Genomic DNA, 19554 nt, shown 5'->3' with positions numbered 1-19554 from the left:
ACACGTGTTGAATCCGCACCGCACGCGAGGCGGACGGTGCGGGCTGGACGACGCGTGGTCGTGTGTGTTTGGGTCGGCACAGCGAGGAAAACATGCTTTTTTCCAAGGATTCGCCGTGGAGGCGGCTGGAGGGCTTGTCGTTCAGCATGTTCTCCTCCGAAGAGATCAGGTAGTGGAAGCTCCAGAGCGCCGGAGAACCAAAACACACAGCCTGCTAGCTCGCGTGCTAACTGCGCAGCCTCGGCTGCGTTAACTTCGGCTCCGCGTGTCTCGAGACGGGGAAACATTTGTGCTGCGTCTGTTTAATGACCTGCTAACGGGGCGAGTACTGATGCGGGGGCATGTATGGAGAGGAATTCGTCCTAAAAGGAAAAGTACTCGAAGAAGAAAGCGGCTACGCTTTATTTACGCGTGAGAACGAGATCCTAATGCGTGGCCACGACTTAGTAAGGCGTGGGAATGAGATGACTGAGTCGTGGCCATGACTTAGTAAGGCGTGGGAACGAGGTGGCGGCTTAAGTAGGCTGTGGACACGCGTTAGGATCTCGTTCCCATGCGTTGTTTTTATTTATACAGGATGTCACCAGCGGGGTTCCGTACTAAAGGGAAAAGTACGTGAAGAAGAAAAGTTACGCTTTATTAACAGATGGGAATGAGATCCTTAAGCGTGGCCACGACTTGTTAAGGCGTGGGAACGAGATCGTGGCTTACTAGGCCCACGCATTAAGATCTCATTCTCACGCCTTACTAAGTCGTGGCCACGCATTAGGATCTCGTTCCCATGTGTTATTTTTATTTAAACAGGGCGTCACCAGCGGGGTTCCGTACTAAAGGGAAAAGTATGTGAAGAAGAAAGTGGTTATGCCTTATTAAAGCGTGGGAACGAGATCCTAATGCGTGGCCCTGACTTAGTAAGGCCATTTATTTTCGTCGGATGTGATGGAGGGTTTGGTGTCCATATCGCCGTGTGTCCTGCATGTCGCTCTACCTCTCTGTAGGGGCGTGGCCGTGTTTGGTAGTGACCAACTTTGTGTTGACCTGTGTGAATAATTAGTTTCTCTCTCACAGGAAACTGAGCGTCAAAAGTATCACCAATTCCATTCTGCTGGACAGCGTGGGTAACGCTGCCCCTAGTGGACTTTACGACCTGGCATTGGGTCCAGCTGACAATAAAGAAATCTGCTCCACGTGTATGCAGGACTTCAGCAACTGCCCAGGTCACTTTGGCCACGTCGACCTGCATTTGCCCGTCTACAACCCTTTTCTGTTTGATGTGAGTGCAGGCCACGCCGCTTCTTTGATGTGTGACGTGTTTGGATCCAGTTCGGTGTTCAAATTGTGTGACTTTTGTTTTTCCTCGTCAGAAATTGTACATGATTGTACGAGGCTCCTGTCTGTCCTGCCACCTGCTGACGTGTCCGAGGGCTGCTATTCACCTGCTTCTCTACCAGCTCAAGTTATTAGATGTAGGAGTGGTCAAGGAAGTCTACGAGCTTGAGGTTGCCCTGAATCAGGTGAGTGTGCCGTAGCACCAGAGATGTGCGGAACGCTGAAATGTCATCGTTTTACTGCAAGATGCTGTGTAATGGCATTCAGACGTCTCGCTTACTGGTCTGATGTGGTGTTTTACAACTCCATGGATTGGTTGTGTTCTTCTGTTCATGGAAAAGTTTTTAGAAGGCAGTCCAAAGGCGTCAGGGAGGGAAATCCAAGAAGCTCTAAAGGAATTTAGTGCCCCCATTCTCAAAGCCAACCAAGGCAGCCGTGGCTTTGAACCTGTGAGTAACGCTTCTTGATTTGCAGTATTTTTTAATATTGTGATTTCATGACGTAACCCGTACACGTTCTTTTTTCGACTTGTGACATCAGGTCAAGCTGGTTTGTGAGGTGAAATGCAGGCTAATCAGTGACTTTTGGAGGATCCATATGCGTTCAAGAAAGTGCCCCAATTGCAAGTAAGCAAGGAGCTCTAATATATACGCTTTAATTGGTCATCGATGTAATCATTAGATACGTTGGTCGAGTGTGAATATTGAAATATTCATATATTTATTGAGTATTGAAATAGAAATATTAGTATCAGTGTTTTTTTGTTTGCTTGTTTTGCACAGGGCTGGCAAATCGGAAGTTCGACGAGAGCATAACAGCAAGCTGATTGTCACACGTTCAGGTGGCAAAGATGACACAGGAGTTGATGCAGGTTTGTTCTGTGTTCTTTGATCAACAAATGTCCTGTATTCTGTGATTTGTTCATGTTCATATGGCTTTCATGCTTGTTAAGGATCCATCGGCGTTCTCTTGTTGTTTCTCAGATAACATAAACGTGGGTAAACGTGGATACCTGACTCCAAGCCTGGCCAGAGAACATGTTGTTAAACTGTGGGAGAAAGACGGTAAGATGCTCTCCAGTTTACGCTGATCAAACATCAGCCTTCTCGATGCAGATCCTCACATTAACCATTGTAAACCACACAGCTGATCAGATTTCAGGTTAGAGTTAAAGGCTCTGCCTGTATTTTACTGAAGCCAGGGAAACAGTAGACCCTTTGCTTTGCATGACAAAAAAATGTTCTATGCTTTGTGCATTTAATGTCTTTCTGATGATCTGCTTTAGGTTTTTTCTTGAAGCACTTGTTCTCAGGCCTGGCTATGAACAATCCCAACGGTTTCAGCCCAGATATGTTCTTCTTAGAATTGTTGATGGTTCCTCCATGCAGGTAAGCTTCCATACTGGAAGTCTTTTGTTCACTGCCTTTCGCTTTCCAGCGCATGGATGTGTCCGTTAGTGGTCGTTGTTTTCCTTAACGCTGATTTCTTGCACGTTCAGGTATCGGCCTATTAATCGTTTGGGAGACCAGATGTTTACCAATGGTCAGACAGTGAATATGCAGGCGGTGATCAAAGATAACATCATCATTCAGAAACTGCTTGCTCTCATCGCAGCTGAGAAAGCCAGGAAGATAGAGGATACTCAGACAGAGCTGGAGGAGGTAAAGTTATGGAATAAGCACATCACCCCCACCTTTGTAAGAGGGCTTTGTGAAACTGGTTGTTACCTTGATTTTTACATGGGACTTATTTCTGTAATATTATGCTCTTCTCAATCTCTCTAGTCCGATGAGACAGCAGAGAGCAGCCAAATGGACCAGGCGTTCTTAGGTGGCCTGTCCGGGGTCACCCTCTCAGAAAAACTGTACAATGTCTGGATCCGCCTACAGAGTCATGTCAACATCGTGTTTGACAGTGACATGGACAAGCTAATGACTGAGAAGTTCCCCGGCATCCGCCAGGTTGGTTGTTTTCTGGCCTTACTTTTTCCTTCCTTCTGTGTTGTATCAAGGTTCTCCTAACATGGTGGCTCACAAAATGGATCAAGATGTTAGTTATTATGTTAGTTTTAATTAAGCTGTGGCCTTGAACAGTAAGTTTATGCTTGTGGCGCTCCTTGTGTTTCCTTCAGCTCCTGGAGAAGAAGAGTGGGCTGTTCAGGAAGCATATGATGGGGAAGCGAGTGGATTTCGCCGCTCGCTCTGTCATCTGTCCAGACATGTACATCGGAACCAATGAGATCGGAATACCCATGGTAATAAAATGTGCTGCATTACTGTATTGTAAATGGGCAGTCGTGGGCTGGAGGTTAGGGATCCGGTCCTGTGACCGAAAGGTTGCCGGCTCGATCCCCAGCGCCGACAGTCCATGATTGAGGTGTCCTTGAGCAAGACACCTAACCCCCAACTGCTCCCCGGGCGCCGTGGATAGGGCTGCCCACCGCTCCGGGCAAGTGTGCTCACTGCCCCCTGGGTGTGTGTGCTCACTAGTGTGTATGTGGTGTTCCACTTCACGGATGGGTTAAATGTGGAGGTGGAATTTCCCCGTTTGTGGGATTAAAAAGTATCACTTATTTTTAGCGAATTTTAGCGAGTACCTAAGCCGAATTTATTCAGAGCCTCCTGAAATTCATGATCGGGCTGAATTTCAGCTTTATTGGCCGTCATTTGCCGTCAGAAATTTTGGTCGCTTATCTCACAGTCTGAGCAGCCACACAAACCAATTTCTCAAGGTCGCACCCAAAACCACACGCGATCACTCCCACTTTTTTGCCTACCCGGAGGCAAACAAGTCCACATTTGCGCCACCAGCGTCGGCGTATTCCGACTTTGCTCCGTTTGACTGAGTTGAATTGTGAGGTATGAATAAATACAGTGTTTTTTGTAGAGCTGTCAGTAGACCGCCTGCTCTTCAGCTTTAGTGCAGTGTGGCACAGCTGATGTCGTGGTTTGTCAGTGGCTGATCAGGCTTCTACACCAAAATAGTGCCAGAACACCAAAATTTGTCCAGTATGGAACGGTGCACTCATGGCTGAATCTCAGAAGGCTGTTTAATAGACACGTGATTTTATGGGTGCAGGAGCAACTATTTTAATATGTGGAGCAGGCAGCAATCTGAGATTCAGCCAGTGTCTTCTTTAGGACGTCAGGCGTCTGTCAGTGTCTGCCTGGCTTTAGAGAAATTAACAGAAGGTTTTGAGAGCATAGCTGACTGCTGTGAACCATGTCCCTCCAAATCTCTAGGTGTTTGCCACAAAGCTGACGTACCCACAGCCAGTCACACCCTGGAATGTGAAAGAGCTGCGGCAAGCCGTTCTCAACGGGCCCAACGTGCACCCAGGCGCATCTATGGTGATCAACGAGGACGGCTCACGCACCATCCTAAGCAGCTCCAACAAGACCCAGAGAGAAGCCATCGCCAAGCAACTCCTGACACCCAGTACGGGTCAGCACCATATACCTATGAAGATTGTGAGTATCCGCAAGGAATGGAGAGCTCAGTGTTTCAGGGATTGACGCACTCTAGATTCCTTTAACGTGAGCCTGAAGTTGCGGTCAATAAAATCAAATGTAAAATCAGTGAAAGCAGCTGTGGGATTAGAGTTGAATCCTAGTATGATAAGCAGAACAGTATTTCTGTGCTTACTGTACTAGATTTATTTCTGGTCTGTCGTTTATTGTTGATTGACACCTAAAATTAAAGCAATGCCTTTAATGTTTGGGCCAGCAAAATTCATAGTTACATTCATTCTCCCACAGGTGAATCGACACATAAAAAATGGAGATGTGCTCCTACTCAACCGGCAACCCACCCTGCACAGGCCGTCAATTCAGGCGCACTGTGCACGCATCCTTCCAGGAGAGAGGGTCCTCAGGCTGCATTATGCCAACTGCAAGGCCTACAATGCCGACTTTGATGGTGATGAAATGAATGCACACTTCCCCCAAAGCGAGTTGGGCCGGGCTGAAGCCTATACACTCGTCAGCACAGACCAGCAGTACTTGGTGCCCAAGGTGAGTCTAAGGCAACGCTGAGTTTGGCTTGATCTTTAGCCAGAAGTGAAATTGAAAGACTGTTTGTTTGTTTGTTTGTTTGTTTGTTTGTTTGTTTGTTTGTTTGTTTGTTTGTTTGCCAGCCAAGTGTTGAGATGTTCAGCTTTAGTTTTGTCCTAGCAAGTCCGATTTCAAGTTTTTACATTAATGCTGAGCAATAAGCTCAAGAATCTTAGCAAAATCAATTTTTCCGTATTATTCAAAGTCAAATACTGTGCTCAATTTTACTGTAATTCCGTTGTAATACAGAGACATATTTAACAGCAAGGTCTCACCCACTACAGAAGGACATCACTACCTAGTGTTTCAGAGCAGCAGTTGTTCCAAAGTTTAAGCTTTTGATGCTGATAACACATTGAGGAACAATTTAGTCAAAAATCTACTGTCAGCATTTTAAAAATGGATCAATATTGCTGTTCTTTTATTGCACTGGCCAAAGTTAGATGCATGTTTGGCTTTGATTTTCAAGCGAATTCTCCTGCTCTCCAACTCCTCTACAGGACGGAACGCCTTTAGCTGGTCTAATCCAGGATCACATAGTTTCGGGTACCAGGATGACACTTCGTGGTTGCTTTTTCACTCGAGACCAGTATATGGAGCTGGTCTACAGAGGGCTTACTGATAAAAACGGCAGGATCAAGCTGCTCCCTCCTGCTCTCATCAAACCGCTGATGCTCTGGACTGGCAAACAGGTATCTGAACTTTGTCAGTTCATTGATCAATAATGGATTGTCTCTCTACACTAAAAATAAAAAAATAGGAATTTAATAGCACAGTGTTTAAAATGACCATGATTTTACTGGTGATTTTATTTGTTTTTTTTTTTTTTTTCTGAAAGATTGTATCCACCCTCTTGTTAAATATCATCCCGGAGAAACACATCCCGCTTAACCTGACGGGAAAGGCCAAGATCCCCAGTAAGGCCTGGTTGAAAGAGCACCCTCGACCCGTGCCAGGCTACCAACCAGACTCCATGTGCGACTCTCAGGTGATTGAAACTGATTTATGCTATTGCTGCTTTAGTATAGCTTAATGTCAGTGCAGTGATATTTCCTAGGATTAAAAGCGACACTGAACAATACATGGTGAATTGTGCGATGATGTCTGTCTAGGTGGTCATTCGTCATGGAGAGCTACTGGTGGGCGTGCTGGACAAAGCCCACTATGGTAGCTCAGCTTATGGGCTGGTGCACTGCTGCTACGAGCTCTATGGAGGAGAGACCAGCGGCAAGCTGCTCAGCTGTCTGGCTCGCCTTTTTACTGCCTACCTACAGCTGTACCGTGGCTTTACTATGGGTAAGAGCCAAGCACTCCTGACAGAAGAATCTCATATAACCTCAAGCTGTCGTCATATATGTTGTGTTTTTTTTTTTTTTAACAGGTGTGGAAGACATTTTGGTAAAACACAGGGCCAACAAACAAAGGAAGAAAATCATCAAGCAGTCCGTTACATGTGGAGCCAAGGTCGGTTATTAAGATTATAAATGGTCTTTTCTAATACTACTAAAGTATTATTAACACAAATTAGTGATTCTCAAAAAAATCCTGCTGCAGTACAGAAGAGAGAATTTTCCGTGGAAAATTCATCTTAATAGTAAAATTTAGCGGAGGACTTGGCTTCGCCTGTGGAAGAAACAGTTAGACTCGTCAGAAAAGTGTACTGGTTTGTATGAGAGAGAAAGATAGATAGAAAACTTTATTCATCCCGAAGCGAAATTGCAGTGTTTCAGTACCAAGACTTCTGAAGCATGTAACTCCACATAAACGTACATATTGGAGCAGTCATGGGCTGGAGGTTAGGGAACCAGCCTCGTGACCAGAAGGTCACACCGGAACGTCACGCCAGTTCGATCCCCAGAGCTGACAGCACATGACTGAGGTGTCACTGAGGTGTCCTTGAGCAAGACGCCTAACCCCCAATTGCTCCCCAGGCGCCGTGGATAGGGCTGCCCAGCACTCCGAGCAAGTGTGCTCATGGGGGCAGTCGTGGGCTGGAGGTTAAGGAACCAACCTCGTGACCGGAAGGTTGCCGGTTCGATCCCCAGAGCCGACAGTCCATGACTGAGGTGTCCCTGAGCAAGACAGCTAACCCCCAATTGCTTCCCGGGTGCCGTGGATAGGGCTGCCCACCGCTCCGGGCAAGTGTGCTCGCTGCCCCCTAGTGCGTGTGTTCACTAGTGTGTATGTGGCGTTTCACTTCACGGATGGGTTAAATGGAAGGGATGGGAGGTGGAATTTCCCCGTTTGTGGGGATAAAATAAAAGTATCAAAAAAATGCTGGACAGAAAATGAAAAATGGACATCAGTTAAAGTACATATTACATATTTACATAGCTTGTGAGACAGATGTGTAGTATTTCCTTGAATGGTGTGAGGTAAACTAAAAGCACAGAGTATAAACATAACTAGGAGTTGCAGCGGTGTTACAGTGTGAAGTGCGTAGTTATGATTAAGGTGTGGAATGCTCTGATAAATTACAGGTGTAGATTTTCAGAAATAGTTTCAGCTATTTTTGTTGCCTTTCACAGGCTCTCCGAGCTGCCTTCAACCTACCTGCTACTGCTGAGGAGAGTGAAGGCAGAGACCTCTGGCAGGACGCCCATCTGAACAAAGATCAACGTGACTTCAATATGGTGGACCTGAAATTCAAAGAAGAGGTCAACCAAGTCAACAACGAGATTAACAAGGTATTGCCCTGTTGCTGTTTTTTCGGCTGTCGCAGTCAGATTTAAAACATTTCAGCATCTTTTCTTGGTCAGGTGCTCGATTATGTGATGTCGTTCATTTAGGAAAAGTCTTGTCGTCTTGTTCTTTGAAGGTGTGCATGCCACTCGGTCTCCATCGTTCATTTCCTGATAACAACCTTCAGCTCATGGTGCAGTCAGGAGCCAAAGGTTCGACTGTCAATACAATGCAGGTAATACTGTTTAAATAAGCTTTTATCAGTTTTCTTTTCTCTAGGAATCAAGCAGTTTTTAGATGTACCATACTGTGACTTTAAGACTTTTAACTCAGCTTTAAGCATTTATTTGCTCAAAAAAATATTATTACAATAAATGCACATAATATTCATGCAACAAGTAACAAAAAGTGTCAGCAATTCTCAAAACTCTCCTCCGGGCAGCTGTGGATAACATGTAGTTATTGACTGATGTCTAGTTTGGAAACCAGTACTTTATTTAGTCAAATCAAATGTGCTGGTAATGGAGTTTAACAAATTCATGCGATGGTTTGGGGCACCAAGGAGAAATATGCAACTTCTAATTAGGTCAAAAGATGTCAACTACTTTTTGATAAAACAAACTGTATTGACATTAAGTGATGCTTATTAGTCCCACAATAGGGAAATTTCTCCTCCGCATTTTAACCCATCCATGCAGTGAAACACCACATACACACTAGTGAACACACACACACACACACTAGGGGGCAGTGAGCACACTTGTCCAGAGTGGTGGGCAGCCCTATCCGCAGCACCCGGGAAGCAGTTGGGGGTTAGGTGTCTTGCTCAGAGGCACTTCGGTCATGTACTGTTGGGTGTGTGTGTGTGTGTGTGTGTGTGTGTGTGTGTGTGTGTGTACTAATTTTGTAAGCAGAAACACGGTTTTAGCCAAGATAATTGGTCTTATAGTGTTCTTAGGTCCCTAAGACTCTAAAGACTGCCTCTTCTCGCTGTCTGTGCTTTCAGATCTCCTGTCTGTTGGGTCAGATTGAGTTGGAGGGTCGTCGTCCTCCCTTGATGCCTTCTGGGAAATCCCTGCCCTGCTTCCAGCCGTATTACCCAGAACCTCATTCTGGAGGTTTTGTAACTGGCAGGTTTCTGACTGGGATCAAACCTCCTGTGAGTTCAGCTTGAAAACTAGCATGGAAAAGTACTAGTTTCCTAAATGTATTCTGCTTCAAATATATACTACTGTATACTATGTGCACGAACTGTGTGCACTATATAGTGCTGGGCGATACGACCGCAAATCATTATCATGATTAATTGAATATTTTACCTCGGTTGTGATAAATGAACGGGTTGTTTGTTGGTTTGTTTTATTTTGCTCTCGTAGTTTAAAGTTGGTACTGTGTTTTGAGATTCATCATAATTTCGTGCTGCTGAGAACTAATAAACATTTGGGGTGATATTTCTGTACAGGTATTAGAAGAGACTTCGAACCCTCTGTGTTCGAGATTTAGATAGAAATGGCCAAACGCGGCTGCAGGAGAACAAGGCTGCAGCGTCAAAGAACAGCTAAACGTCTGAAAGCAAAGATTAGAGAACCAGAGAAGCAATCAAACCCTTTTTACAGTGAGCTCGAACACTTTCTGGGTGATGAGCCCAGCTGTCAGTCAGCGAAGCTTCATGATGGCTCCTGCGATGCTGGTGAAGATGAAACTGAACCCCCGGGAGCGACGGGTTTATAGTCATGATTGTTTACCTCTGGCTGAGCCGGGTGAAGCAGCGTGACACTCGGTTTAGGAGCTGGTCTGTTCAGACTGATGTCGCATACAGTTCACATTTAAAAGACGATGTGAACCGCCAAACAAAACAAATCAGATTTGGGCCACATTTACCTGCAGTGTGAACGTAGCCTTAGCTTCCCTGTCGCAGAGCGGACGTGGTGGAGTCACGTGACCACACGCCGTAGTACGTTTTTAAGTGGACAGTGCATGAACACGCAGAGCCGGGAAGGGATTAGAGGTTAGAGGTTCTGAATGTCGGTTTCGGTTCCTTTATTACTCTTTGATGTAGTGTCCAGCCCCAGTAATACATGTTTTGTGTCTTGCAGTACACTGGACATTCTGATAGAACAGAATATGATACTCAGTGTTTAAACTCCTGTTGAAATTTTCAGGAGTTTTTTTTCCATTGTATGGCTGGACGTGAAGGTCTAGTGGACACTGCTGTCAAAACAAGTCGTTCTGGGTATCTGCAAAGGTAAGTCCACTTTAGGTCATACAGTTACTGTTTTGCACCCCACGTTAGTTTGTTTAAACCCTTTTTTTTTCTATGCAAGAGCATCAGTCATCCTGGATATTTTTGGATATTGTAGATGTATTATAAAACACATTGAGGGGCTGGTGGTCCAGTATGACCTGACTGTGAGGGACAGCGACGGCAGTGTGGTGCAGTTCCTCTATGGAGAGGATGGCCTGGACATACCTAAAACTCAGTTCCTGCAGCCACGCCAGTTCCCTTTCATCAAAGACAACTATGAGGTAGGGAGCACTGCTAAAAGGGTGTTCACTCGTATTTTACACACGTAACCTACACCGTTCAGGCGTAGCACTGTGAGCATCTCCTTGTTTCTACGATCATTGTCCATCTTATCAGCTCCACTTACTGTATAGCTGCACTTTGTAGTTCTACAGTTACAGACTGTAGTCCATCTGTTTCTCGTTCTCAGCACTGCAGTAACACTGACGTGGTGGTGGTGTGTTAGTGTGTGTTGTGCTGGTCTGAGTGGATCAGACACAGCAGTGCTGCTGGAGTTTTGAAACACCTCAGTGTCACTGCTGGACTGAGAATAGTCTACCAGCCAAAAAGATCTAGCCGACAGCGTCCTGTTACCACTGATGAAGGACTAGAGGATGACCAACAACAAAACTGTCAAAAAAATTGTTACAGACTTTGCATTTCATATTGGACATACTGACATAAGCAGGAATGATTCAAAAGTAATCTTGTGGATCAATTAAAGTAATGAAAAATACAAAATTGGAGTTGTTGTGTGTTTTGTATTTTTCTTTTAAAGGCTATCAGGAAGTCCACGTGTTTGGATGAGGTGCTGGCTAAACTGGACCCACAGGCCGCAGAATGTCACTTTCAAGCCATCAAGAGGTGGAAGGCCAAGCGTGAGCGTGCATCACCCAGAAATGGTGCCTTCCTGCACTTCTCTCAGAAGAAACTGGGGAAGATGAAGGCTCAAGCGGAAGGACTGTCTGAAACTCTAGACAATGGAAGAGATGCTGCCACTTTACAGGTAAACTTTCTTCCTCCATTTTTTTATATACAATCAAATCACAGAATCTCAGATCCATGCTTTACAATGCAAGTGTTGTGATTCTGTGGATTTGGATCTTTTGCATTTGTCACAGGTGATACAGAGCTGGAGATCCCTGGATGATGCCCACCGGGTGAAGTATCTAAAGAAGACAGCCCGCTGCCCGGATCCCTGTCTAGCTGTTTTCCGACCTGATATTTCTTTCAGTTCTGTGTCCGAGACGTTCGACTCAATCATTGGAACCTACCTCAGTCAGCTCAATGTCAAGCAGGAGTTTAACACTTCATCTGAAACAGTTGACTGTGAGAGGTGAGGATATAAGCTTTTCATCACTGGATGTGCCAAGAGCCTTAGATTGTATTCCTTGAATCCCAGGCGTTCATCTAATTTCATAATATGATTTAAAACAATCTTAATTCATTCAAACACACAGGAGGTGTGGCAGCTTTCCTATGAATGTTTATACCTTATAGCAGGCAACTCCAGTACTTGCTATGGAGAGCTGCATAGGTACACAGTGTATCTTCCCTGTGGTTCAACATGCATTATCGCTTTATTACATAGTGTATTACTTTGGAATTTGTTGTCTTATACAGAGCTGCTTTGAAAGAGTCTTTACTCAGACAGTTGGATGTTGTGACTTATGCCCCTCATTCTTTCAACTTTTGTGTATGTGGTGCAGATTAAGGCATCTCTTGCAGCTTAAGTGGCAGAGGGCTTTATGTGACCCGGGAGAGGCAGTGGGGCTGCTGGCTGCCCAGAGCATTGGGGAGCCATCCACACAGATGACCCTCAACACCTTCCACTTTGCTGGCAGAGGAGAGATGAACGTCACCCTGGGAATTCCCAGGTCTGTGGTCCTTTCCAGCTCTTCTTTGACTGCTTGGATATGAACGATGTGTTCATGATGAAATAAGCAGTATGATTATATCTTAGGCTGGTAGTTCTGTTACAACTTCTAAGGGCTTTTGGTTCCTTGGGCCAGTTTTCTGAGCTTATATCTGAATTAAACCACTTATTATTATTTGTATTATTTTGTAGTTACTTTGAACAGTTGGAACTGTAGAACTAATATACAAGTTATGCAGTATATTTAGGATTCAGCTTTAAATGTTGAAATAAAATGTCTGTGATGTGTTTGCTTATGTAGGAGCATGTCTACTATTATTTTTATTCTTTTTATTCTAGGTTGCGTGAAATTCTCATGGTTGCCAGCTCCAACATCAAGACTCCCATGATGAGCATTCCAGTTTTGGACAGCAAGAAGGCCTTGAAGCGAGTGAAAACGCTGCGGAAACAGCTCACACGTGTGTGCCTGGCAGAGGTACATATGTCCACTTTTATTTCACCCAGAACTGCTAATGTGGCCAAGTCTGGTGATTTTTTTTTTTTTTTTTTTTTTTTTTTTTTTAAATATTTATTTATTTTTGTGTGTGTGTGTGTGTGTGTGTGTGTGTGTGTGTGTGTGTGTGTGTGTGTTCATTTATTTTATATATATATATATATATATATTATTATAGCAGGCAATATTTGGGTGGTGGATCATTCTCAGCACTGCAGTAACACTGACGTGGTGGTGGTGGTGTGTTAGCGTGTGTTGTGCTGGTACGAGTGGATCAGGCACAGCAGTGCTGCTGGAGTTTTTAAACACTGTCCACTCTGTTAGACACTCCTACCTTGTCAGTCCACCTTGTACATGTAAAGTCAGACGACGTGTGTGTGTGTGTGTGTGTGTGTGTATATACACACACACACAGAATTAATTAATGTCAGCATCTTTGTGTCGACACACAAAGATAAGTCTAAGATTGGAGGTGCAATTTGCTCTGCAGGTGTTGCACAAGGTAGATGTGGTGGAGACACTTTGTATGGAAAGCAGAATAAATCAGAAGCGAGTCTTCACCATCACGTTCCACTTCCTGCCTCCAGAACGCTACCAGCAGGAGAAGTTGCTGTCACCTCAGCGGATCCTCCGCTTCATGGAAGACAGGTGAGCTCGCTTTCTATTTATATGTCTTTGTGACATCTAAACTAGCAGTTCTGTGGTATAAAGTCAACATCTCTGATGGCCTGTGTGGAACCCTAATCTGATGCCAACCTCGTAGTAGTTCTTTCTATATTTCAAGGGCCTCACCACAGTTTTGATATGTATGTGATCTTGTCCAGGTTCTTCCGTTTACTGCTGGAAGCTATCAAGAAACTGAGTGCCAAGTTGGCCTCTATAAATGCAGTGGACACCCGCAAGGCCTCAACAAAAGACAGTGATCAGGATGTAGGGGACTCTGGGGCCAAGCTGGTAGGTTTCTGGGGGCAGTTGTGCCCATCGATGTGACGGCCATAATATGCAAAGCAATGAACAGGGCTCAACGTTAACACTTCCTCAAAGTTTCACTTGTCCGGGACAAATGGATGATGAATAGTGCAAGGTACAAATAACAAATAGGCTGACAAATAATTTTCTAAAACAAAAACTAAAGCATTCGATGTGTGAGAACAAGGGATGTTACCTGCTTACCTGTGTTACCTGCTCCCAGGCAAGCTAAGAAGTGAGTAGCTGCATTAACTGCCAAAATACCCATCTTGCTGCTCGCTTAAATGATACGCTTTAAGGGTGTTTATCTGAATGAATGAATTGAATGTAGAGTTAAGAAGGACTTGTTCAGTGCTGTCTGGTTAGTGCACTAAATGTACGGACTTTTTTTGATTGGTGACTTAGATGGTCACTAGCTCTCTTACCTCAGAAAATTATGTAAACTTCTGAACGAGAGAGCGAGCATGAGAATACTGACTTTATGTTGGCTTAGTGACAAGGTAAAAAAACAGAGAAAATAACACCATTGAAGTTGAGTAGACCAACAACACTCAATATTTTTACACATTGTTTGATATTGACAGTAATTACATGCTATTTTAATTTTGAGACCCTGCGGCATATAAAAAAGAATATTGCATAGAAAGAAATGAGTGCAAATAATTAAGAGGTGGAAACATTAGTGGGATAACGTGACTGTAATACAGAGATTCCCACTGTTTAATAAACAGACTTGTTGGTAAAGATGACAGATGAAGGCAGGAGCACCCGCCGTATATGTGCATATGTAGTAACTGGAACCGCATCATTATATGAGTCAAAGACTTACCATCATGTGTGATTTTTCTCAGATATTACTGGTGGTCTCAAATGTGTTAGAACATTATCTTGTCTATGGTTTTGGGTTTTCATGACTCTCCATTTCAAGTAGAAAGGAACCTGATTTTTTTTTTTTTTTTTTTTTTTTTTTAATGGCTAGAAATAACTACCTAAAGGCATTCCCAGGATAACCGCTGAGTGGACAGTTTGTTTCGCTGGTCTGTGCGGTTATAAGTGAATAGCTAGACTTGTTCTCCATCCCCGTCTACACTGTTGAAGTGTAGAAATGAAGGTTCTGTGCCGGTACATTTTTTGTTTATCAAGGTACAAACAATGTAAATGTTCCCTTAAAGGTTCTACGGTGGTTTTAAGGTCCAATTTATTATCTAAAATCAGTTTTTCCAGGTGATTGGAAAGTTGAAATTTGGTATTTGTACCTTTTCATTATCAAGTGTTTTAAAACAGAACAGTAGAATAAAAGCCTGGAGGCGAGGCGGGGTGTGTGGAGTCAGTACAGCTTAGAACAGATCATTTCAGTGGTTTATGGTTCAGTTATGTTCCCTGACTGAAGGTACTGAAATGGACCCTTGAGGGTCCCACCCCAGTGACAAGAGGGGGACTTTCATACCTTTATTTCTGAGTGTAGAGAGCAGATTGTATGTGTCACCGTCTTGTGTGCTGCATTGTTCAAAGTTACTTTGAGGAACAGATCAGCATCAGTTTAGCAGAAGTACCTTAAACATGCATTTGTATGCATAAAAAATAGGTTTGAATTGGATAATTATCATTGTGTCATCACCCAGGCCTACTAAGAATGCATTGGATGTTTGCAGGACGATGGAGATGAGGATGCCGAGGAAGCCAGAGTGTTGGATGATGAGGCAAATGAAGGAGATACAGATGCCACGGACACCAAGAGGAAGGAAAAGCAAGAGGAGGAGGTAAAGAGCTCTCATATACGTCTATACCATGCTACTTATATTGTGTATAAATAGCATGTCTGTGGCCATCTTTATTATTTAATATTATTACAGTGTGTGTGTGTTTTTTTTTTTTTTTGTTTGTTTTGTTTTTTTGTTTGTTTTTTTTTTATTTGTGCAAAAACTTTTATGAGAGTATTATGAGATGATCAGAACATTTGGGCCATATATGAACACTTTTTCGAAGTCAGTTGAATCTTCTTCCAAAATCGAGATCAGCTGAGCCTACATTATGCGTGGTAGGATGGTATTTGCTTGTTTGTCTCATGGATTAAACCTCTCTGGAACCATCTGCCCTCGCTGTGTTTTTCTGTAGCATTTTTCCATTTATTTGTGACGTCTGTTTTCTTTTTCACAGCATGTAGACATGGTCAGTTACAGAGAAATTAGCATAAAATAAGCATTTTTTTTTTTTTCATTTACAAAAAGAGATTATGTCTTGCAGGTTGACTATGAGAGTGAGGAGGGTGAAGGGAGTGAGGATGAAGAGCAAGAGGAGGGGATGGAGGGATCCGAGCAGCAGGTGGGCTCTGAGGAGCAGCCCGAAAATGGGCCTGGCAATGCTTCATCATCCATACCATCCAAGTCTTCCAGCAGCAAGGAGAAGGCTGAGGATATGCAGGACACCATGAGAGTTTGCAGAGTGCTACAGATCAGCAGCAGCATCGAGTGCTACAAATATGACCAAGAAAACAGCCTGTGGTGTGAGGTACACACAGTCTTTGTGTGCACTGCTTTTATTAGATGTTGCACAGCGTTTGTTAGTCGTTCAGCAGTATCCACCAATTCATGAAGACTTTACCAAAGTCGAGTGTAGTAGTACTAGTAGTAGTAGTTGTGTAGTAAAGTATGTGACGTAATGCTGAATTTTATCTTTCTTCCAGGTCACCATTGCTCTGCCGGTTAGCAAAGTGCACTTTGACTTCACGTCGCTGGTGGTAGCCCAGGCCCAGTCCGCAGTGATCATGGAAACCAAAGGCATCACGCGTTGCTTACTAAATGAGGTGACCACCAAAGCGGGCGCCAAGGAGCTGGTCCTGAATACAGAGGGCATCAATATGCAGGAGATGTTTAGGCACAGTCATGTGAGTACACCCTACCGGTCCGGAGCAAGGCCCAGCATTGATGTAGAGCAGAAATATGTGCAGTTATTCTGCTCTTTTGAAGGGCACCGTTGTTGAAAACCAAACCTGGTTCTCCTTATGAGTTGAATCGGTTGTCACTTGGTGTGCGTTACTAATCACATTTACTCCATGGTAGGGGATACACAGACTAGTTGACTAGACAGCTAAGTCAGTGCTGTGTGCAGGTGTCCTGAGTTTAGCAATGAAATACAGCAGTGGGGAAAAAACTGTAGTGAGGCAGAAGCAGCTGCAGGATCCAGAAAGCAGTTTTTCTGCTAAAGGCACAGCACAAAGTACATTGTGTGTGTGTGGGTGTGTGTGTGTGTGTGTGTGTGTGTGTATACTACATGAGAAGAAAACGATTCTTAAACATCATGTCATGGTGTGAAGAGTCGATAAGTGCTTCTTACAGTCATTAGTTTCCTATCAGACTAATAATTGTGGTGCACAGAAGCACAGATTCTGAAATGTGTGGTGATACTAGCACGTGATGTACATCAGATGGTGCATATGAGCGGCAGAGCCTGAGTCTAACCGAAATACAACAAGTTCTTTTCTGTAATGCATATCTGCCTCAAAAAGTAGCATCTGCCTCTATCCCCTTGTAGCAAGCTCCTAACAAAGTACCTTTTTGTTGGTGACGAGAACATTTTTTTACCTATGACAGTTCTACTGTGATTCCAGCTGTTGGAAGAAGTCATGGCTGATGCACTGCTAGCTTGGCATGATGTAACTTGTAAACACTACGACCAATCCTAAGTATTAGGTCCTATTTAAATAAATAGAAGTTCATATTTACATTGTCCCCTTTGCCTAAATATAATCTATCACTCAAGACATGTTTGATGTCTTAAGTTTGCGTCTTTTAGTTATTTTTGCCTAACATAGACCGAAACCACTTTAGTCTTATAGCTCCAGTGCAAAACAAACCGATGTCTAGCAAACTTGACTACTTCTGGTAAGAGAAATATTGTGTATTTGAGTTTTTTTTCAGCCAAACCATTCCTTTAACAGCTAGAACAGACAATTTAATGACACAGTTTACCTTGTAAACCCTAATGTTGGTGCATTCAAACATGATTTCTTTTTTTTTTTCTTTTTTTTTACTGTATTTTTAAGATTCTAGACCTGAATCGTTTGTATTCAAACGACATCCATGCCATGGCCAGCACGTACGGCATTGAAGTGGCACTGAGGGTCATTGAGAAGGAGATCAAAGATGTGTTCGCTGTCTACGGTAAGTCGGACTGTGCAGAGCCCTTTATTCAGTTTGCCAGGGCAGCTTTGTGCAACCCTTGGTTCATCGCTGCTCTATCCTTACATACAGGTATCGACGTAGACCCACGGCATCTCTCTCTAGTGGCTGACTACATGTGCTCTGAAGGAGTCTACAAACCTCTCAACCGGCTAGGCATTCAGTCCAGCAGCTCCCCACTGCAGCAGATGACCTTCGAGACCAGCTACAAGTTTTTGAAAGAAGCCACTATGTTTGGTATGTTTCTAAATAGTGGAAGCTTTGAGTATAGTGTCAATTATGTAAAAATACACAGTAGTTATAGTTTTTAGACAGACAGTCAGACAGCGAGCGGTTGTCGGAACAAAACCTTGTATCTCCAAAATGGCAACGTTACAGGAGAAGGACAAAACGTCTTTATGTTTAATGCAAGTCAATGGAACCAGACTTTTTTCCAAGTAAGTTTGGGCCGTTTCTTTTGGTCCATTCATCATGAAATTTACATGTGATGTAAAGGGCGACCGATGTTTTCAAATTATGTCAAAAACTGATAAACAACAAAAATGGAGATACAAGGTGTTATCCTGAAAGCACTGATATAGATGGATGGTGAGTGGAGTGGGTGGCAGGTAGGTTAGTGTAGTGGGTAACACGTCTGCCTTCCATGCTGTAGACTGGGGTTCAGTCCCTGCCTCATTAAACACCCTACACTATACCAATAAGAGTCCTTGGGCAAGACTCCCAACGCTATTTTCGCCTTCCTGTGTAAAAATGATCAAATTGTAAGTCGCTCTGGATAAGAACATCAGCCAAATGCCGTAAATGTAAAATATGAATATGCAGAACGTTGGCAGAAATACGAAGGTGTATAAAACCTCTTTCTCTTGTTATACAGGCTCCTGTGATAAGTTGAACTCGCCCTCTGCTTGCTTGGTCGTGGGGAAAGTTGTGAAAGGAGGAACTGGAATCTTTGAACTGAAGCAGCCTTTACAGTGACCATGAAGGAAGGGGACTTCTAGGTGCACACTGCTCCGCCTTGGATGGGAAAACAAAACGCTGAAATTATACAAAACGACAAACTTATTAATAGTCCTTTATTTATTTTTCTGCAATTCCAAATTGTATGGCTTGCCCTTCTGTCAGTGTATAAAGTGTCACCTGTTTGTTTGTGCACACCATTTTTTTATGGTTAAAATAAGCAGATTGTGTGGCTTAGGAATTTTGTAGAGGTTTCTCATGAACAGTCCACTTTTCACCTTGTTTGTCACAATAAATCTCAAATATATACCAATATGTCTGCGTTTCAAAGAGTTTGCCAGATGTTTTAATATTTCATAAGCCTCATGCATGCTGTGTGTTGATGAAAATAATATTCAGAAGTTTGTAGACACTTGTTCAATCAACAATTCTCATGAAATCAAGGGTAGTGATTTGTGTTTTTGTACAGTAACGGCCTCATTGCCATGAGGATTTGATTATTCAGCCACAGGGTGAGATCAGGTGCTCATGTTGAATGTTTTGGATCACGTTAGCCACTGCGTCCCACATCAGAAGTAATGGGAGGAACTCGTCATATAAGCACAAATTTGTTTTAAATGCCACGAAAACTAAGTTCTTGCTGTTTTCCAGATCTTTTAATACTGATTTTATTACTGTAAATATTACTATCCTGGCAGGATCCACTATTGAGAGAGTCACGGAATATAAATACC

At 43.5% G+C, this 19554-nt stretch overlaps 1 protein-coding gene across 1 annotated transcript; it reads left to right on the top strand.

Moving 5' to 3' along the window:
- Positions 1-92: 92 nt before the first annotated feature.
- Positions 93-19135, top strand: polr1a (RNA polymerase I subunit A). The gene is made up of 34 exons (XM_017712501.2): positions 93-169; positions 1069-1273; positions 1365-1514; positions 1671-1778; positions 1870-1955; positions 2112-2200; positions 2313-2393; positions 2615-2717; positions 2828-2990; positions 3114-3290; positions 3461-3583; positions 4572-4799; positions 5088-5342; positions 5882-6073; positions 6220-6369; positions 6494-6677; positions 6763-6845; positions 7910-8068; positions 8200-8298; positions 9070-9222; positions 10226-10308; positions 10424-10589; positions 11126-11353; positions 11469-11683; positions 12057-12224; positions 12563-12698; positions 13207-13364; positions 13541-13670; positions 15338-15445; positions 15930-16193; positions 16369-16569; positions 17728-17845; positions 17936-18100; positions 18738-19135. Exons 1-34 carry the CDS (start codon positions 93-95, stop codon positions 18836-18838), a joined length of 5106 nt encoding a protein of 1701 aa, XP_017567990.1. The 3' UTR covers positions 18839-19135.
- The last annotated feature ends 419 nt before the right edge of the window (positions 19136-19554 follow it).

This window comes from Pygocentrus nattereri, chromosome 8 (genome assembly GCF_015220715.1).
Source record: "Pygocentrus nattereri isolate fPygNat1 chromosome 8, fPygNat1.pri, whole genome shotgun sequence".
Taxonomy (NCBI): domain Eukaryota; kingdom Metazoa; phylum Chordata; class Actinopteri; order Characiformes; family Serrasalmidae; genus Pygocentrus; species Pygocentrus nattereri.
This window is presented reverse-complemented; position numbering and strand designations above follow the sequence as displayed.

What these genes read in the sequence shown, in the direction of transcription:
- polr1a (XM_017712501.2), top strand. Translation starts at nt 93, where the DNA reads ATGCTTTTTTCCAAGGATTCGCCGTGGAGGCGGCTGGAGGGCTTGTCG. An exon ending in TTGATGGTTCCTCCATGCAG is followed by an intron (nt 2,718 to 2,827) that starts GTAAGCTTCCAT and finishes TTGCACGTTCAG; the next exon opens with GTATCGGCCTATTAATCGTT. An exon ending in TCATCAAAGACAACTATGAG is followed by an intron (nt 10,590 to 11,125) that starts GTAGGGAGCACT and finishes TTTCTTTTAAAG; the next exon opens with GCTATCAGGAAGTCCACGTG.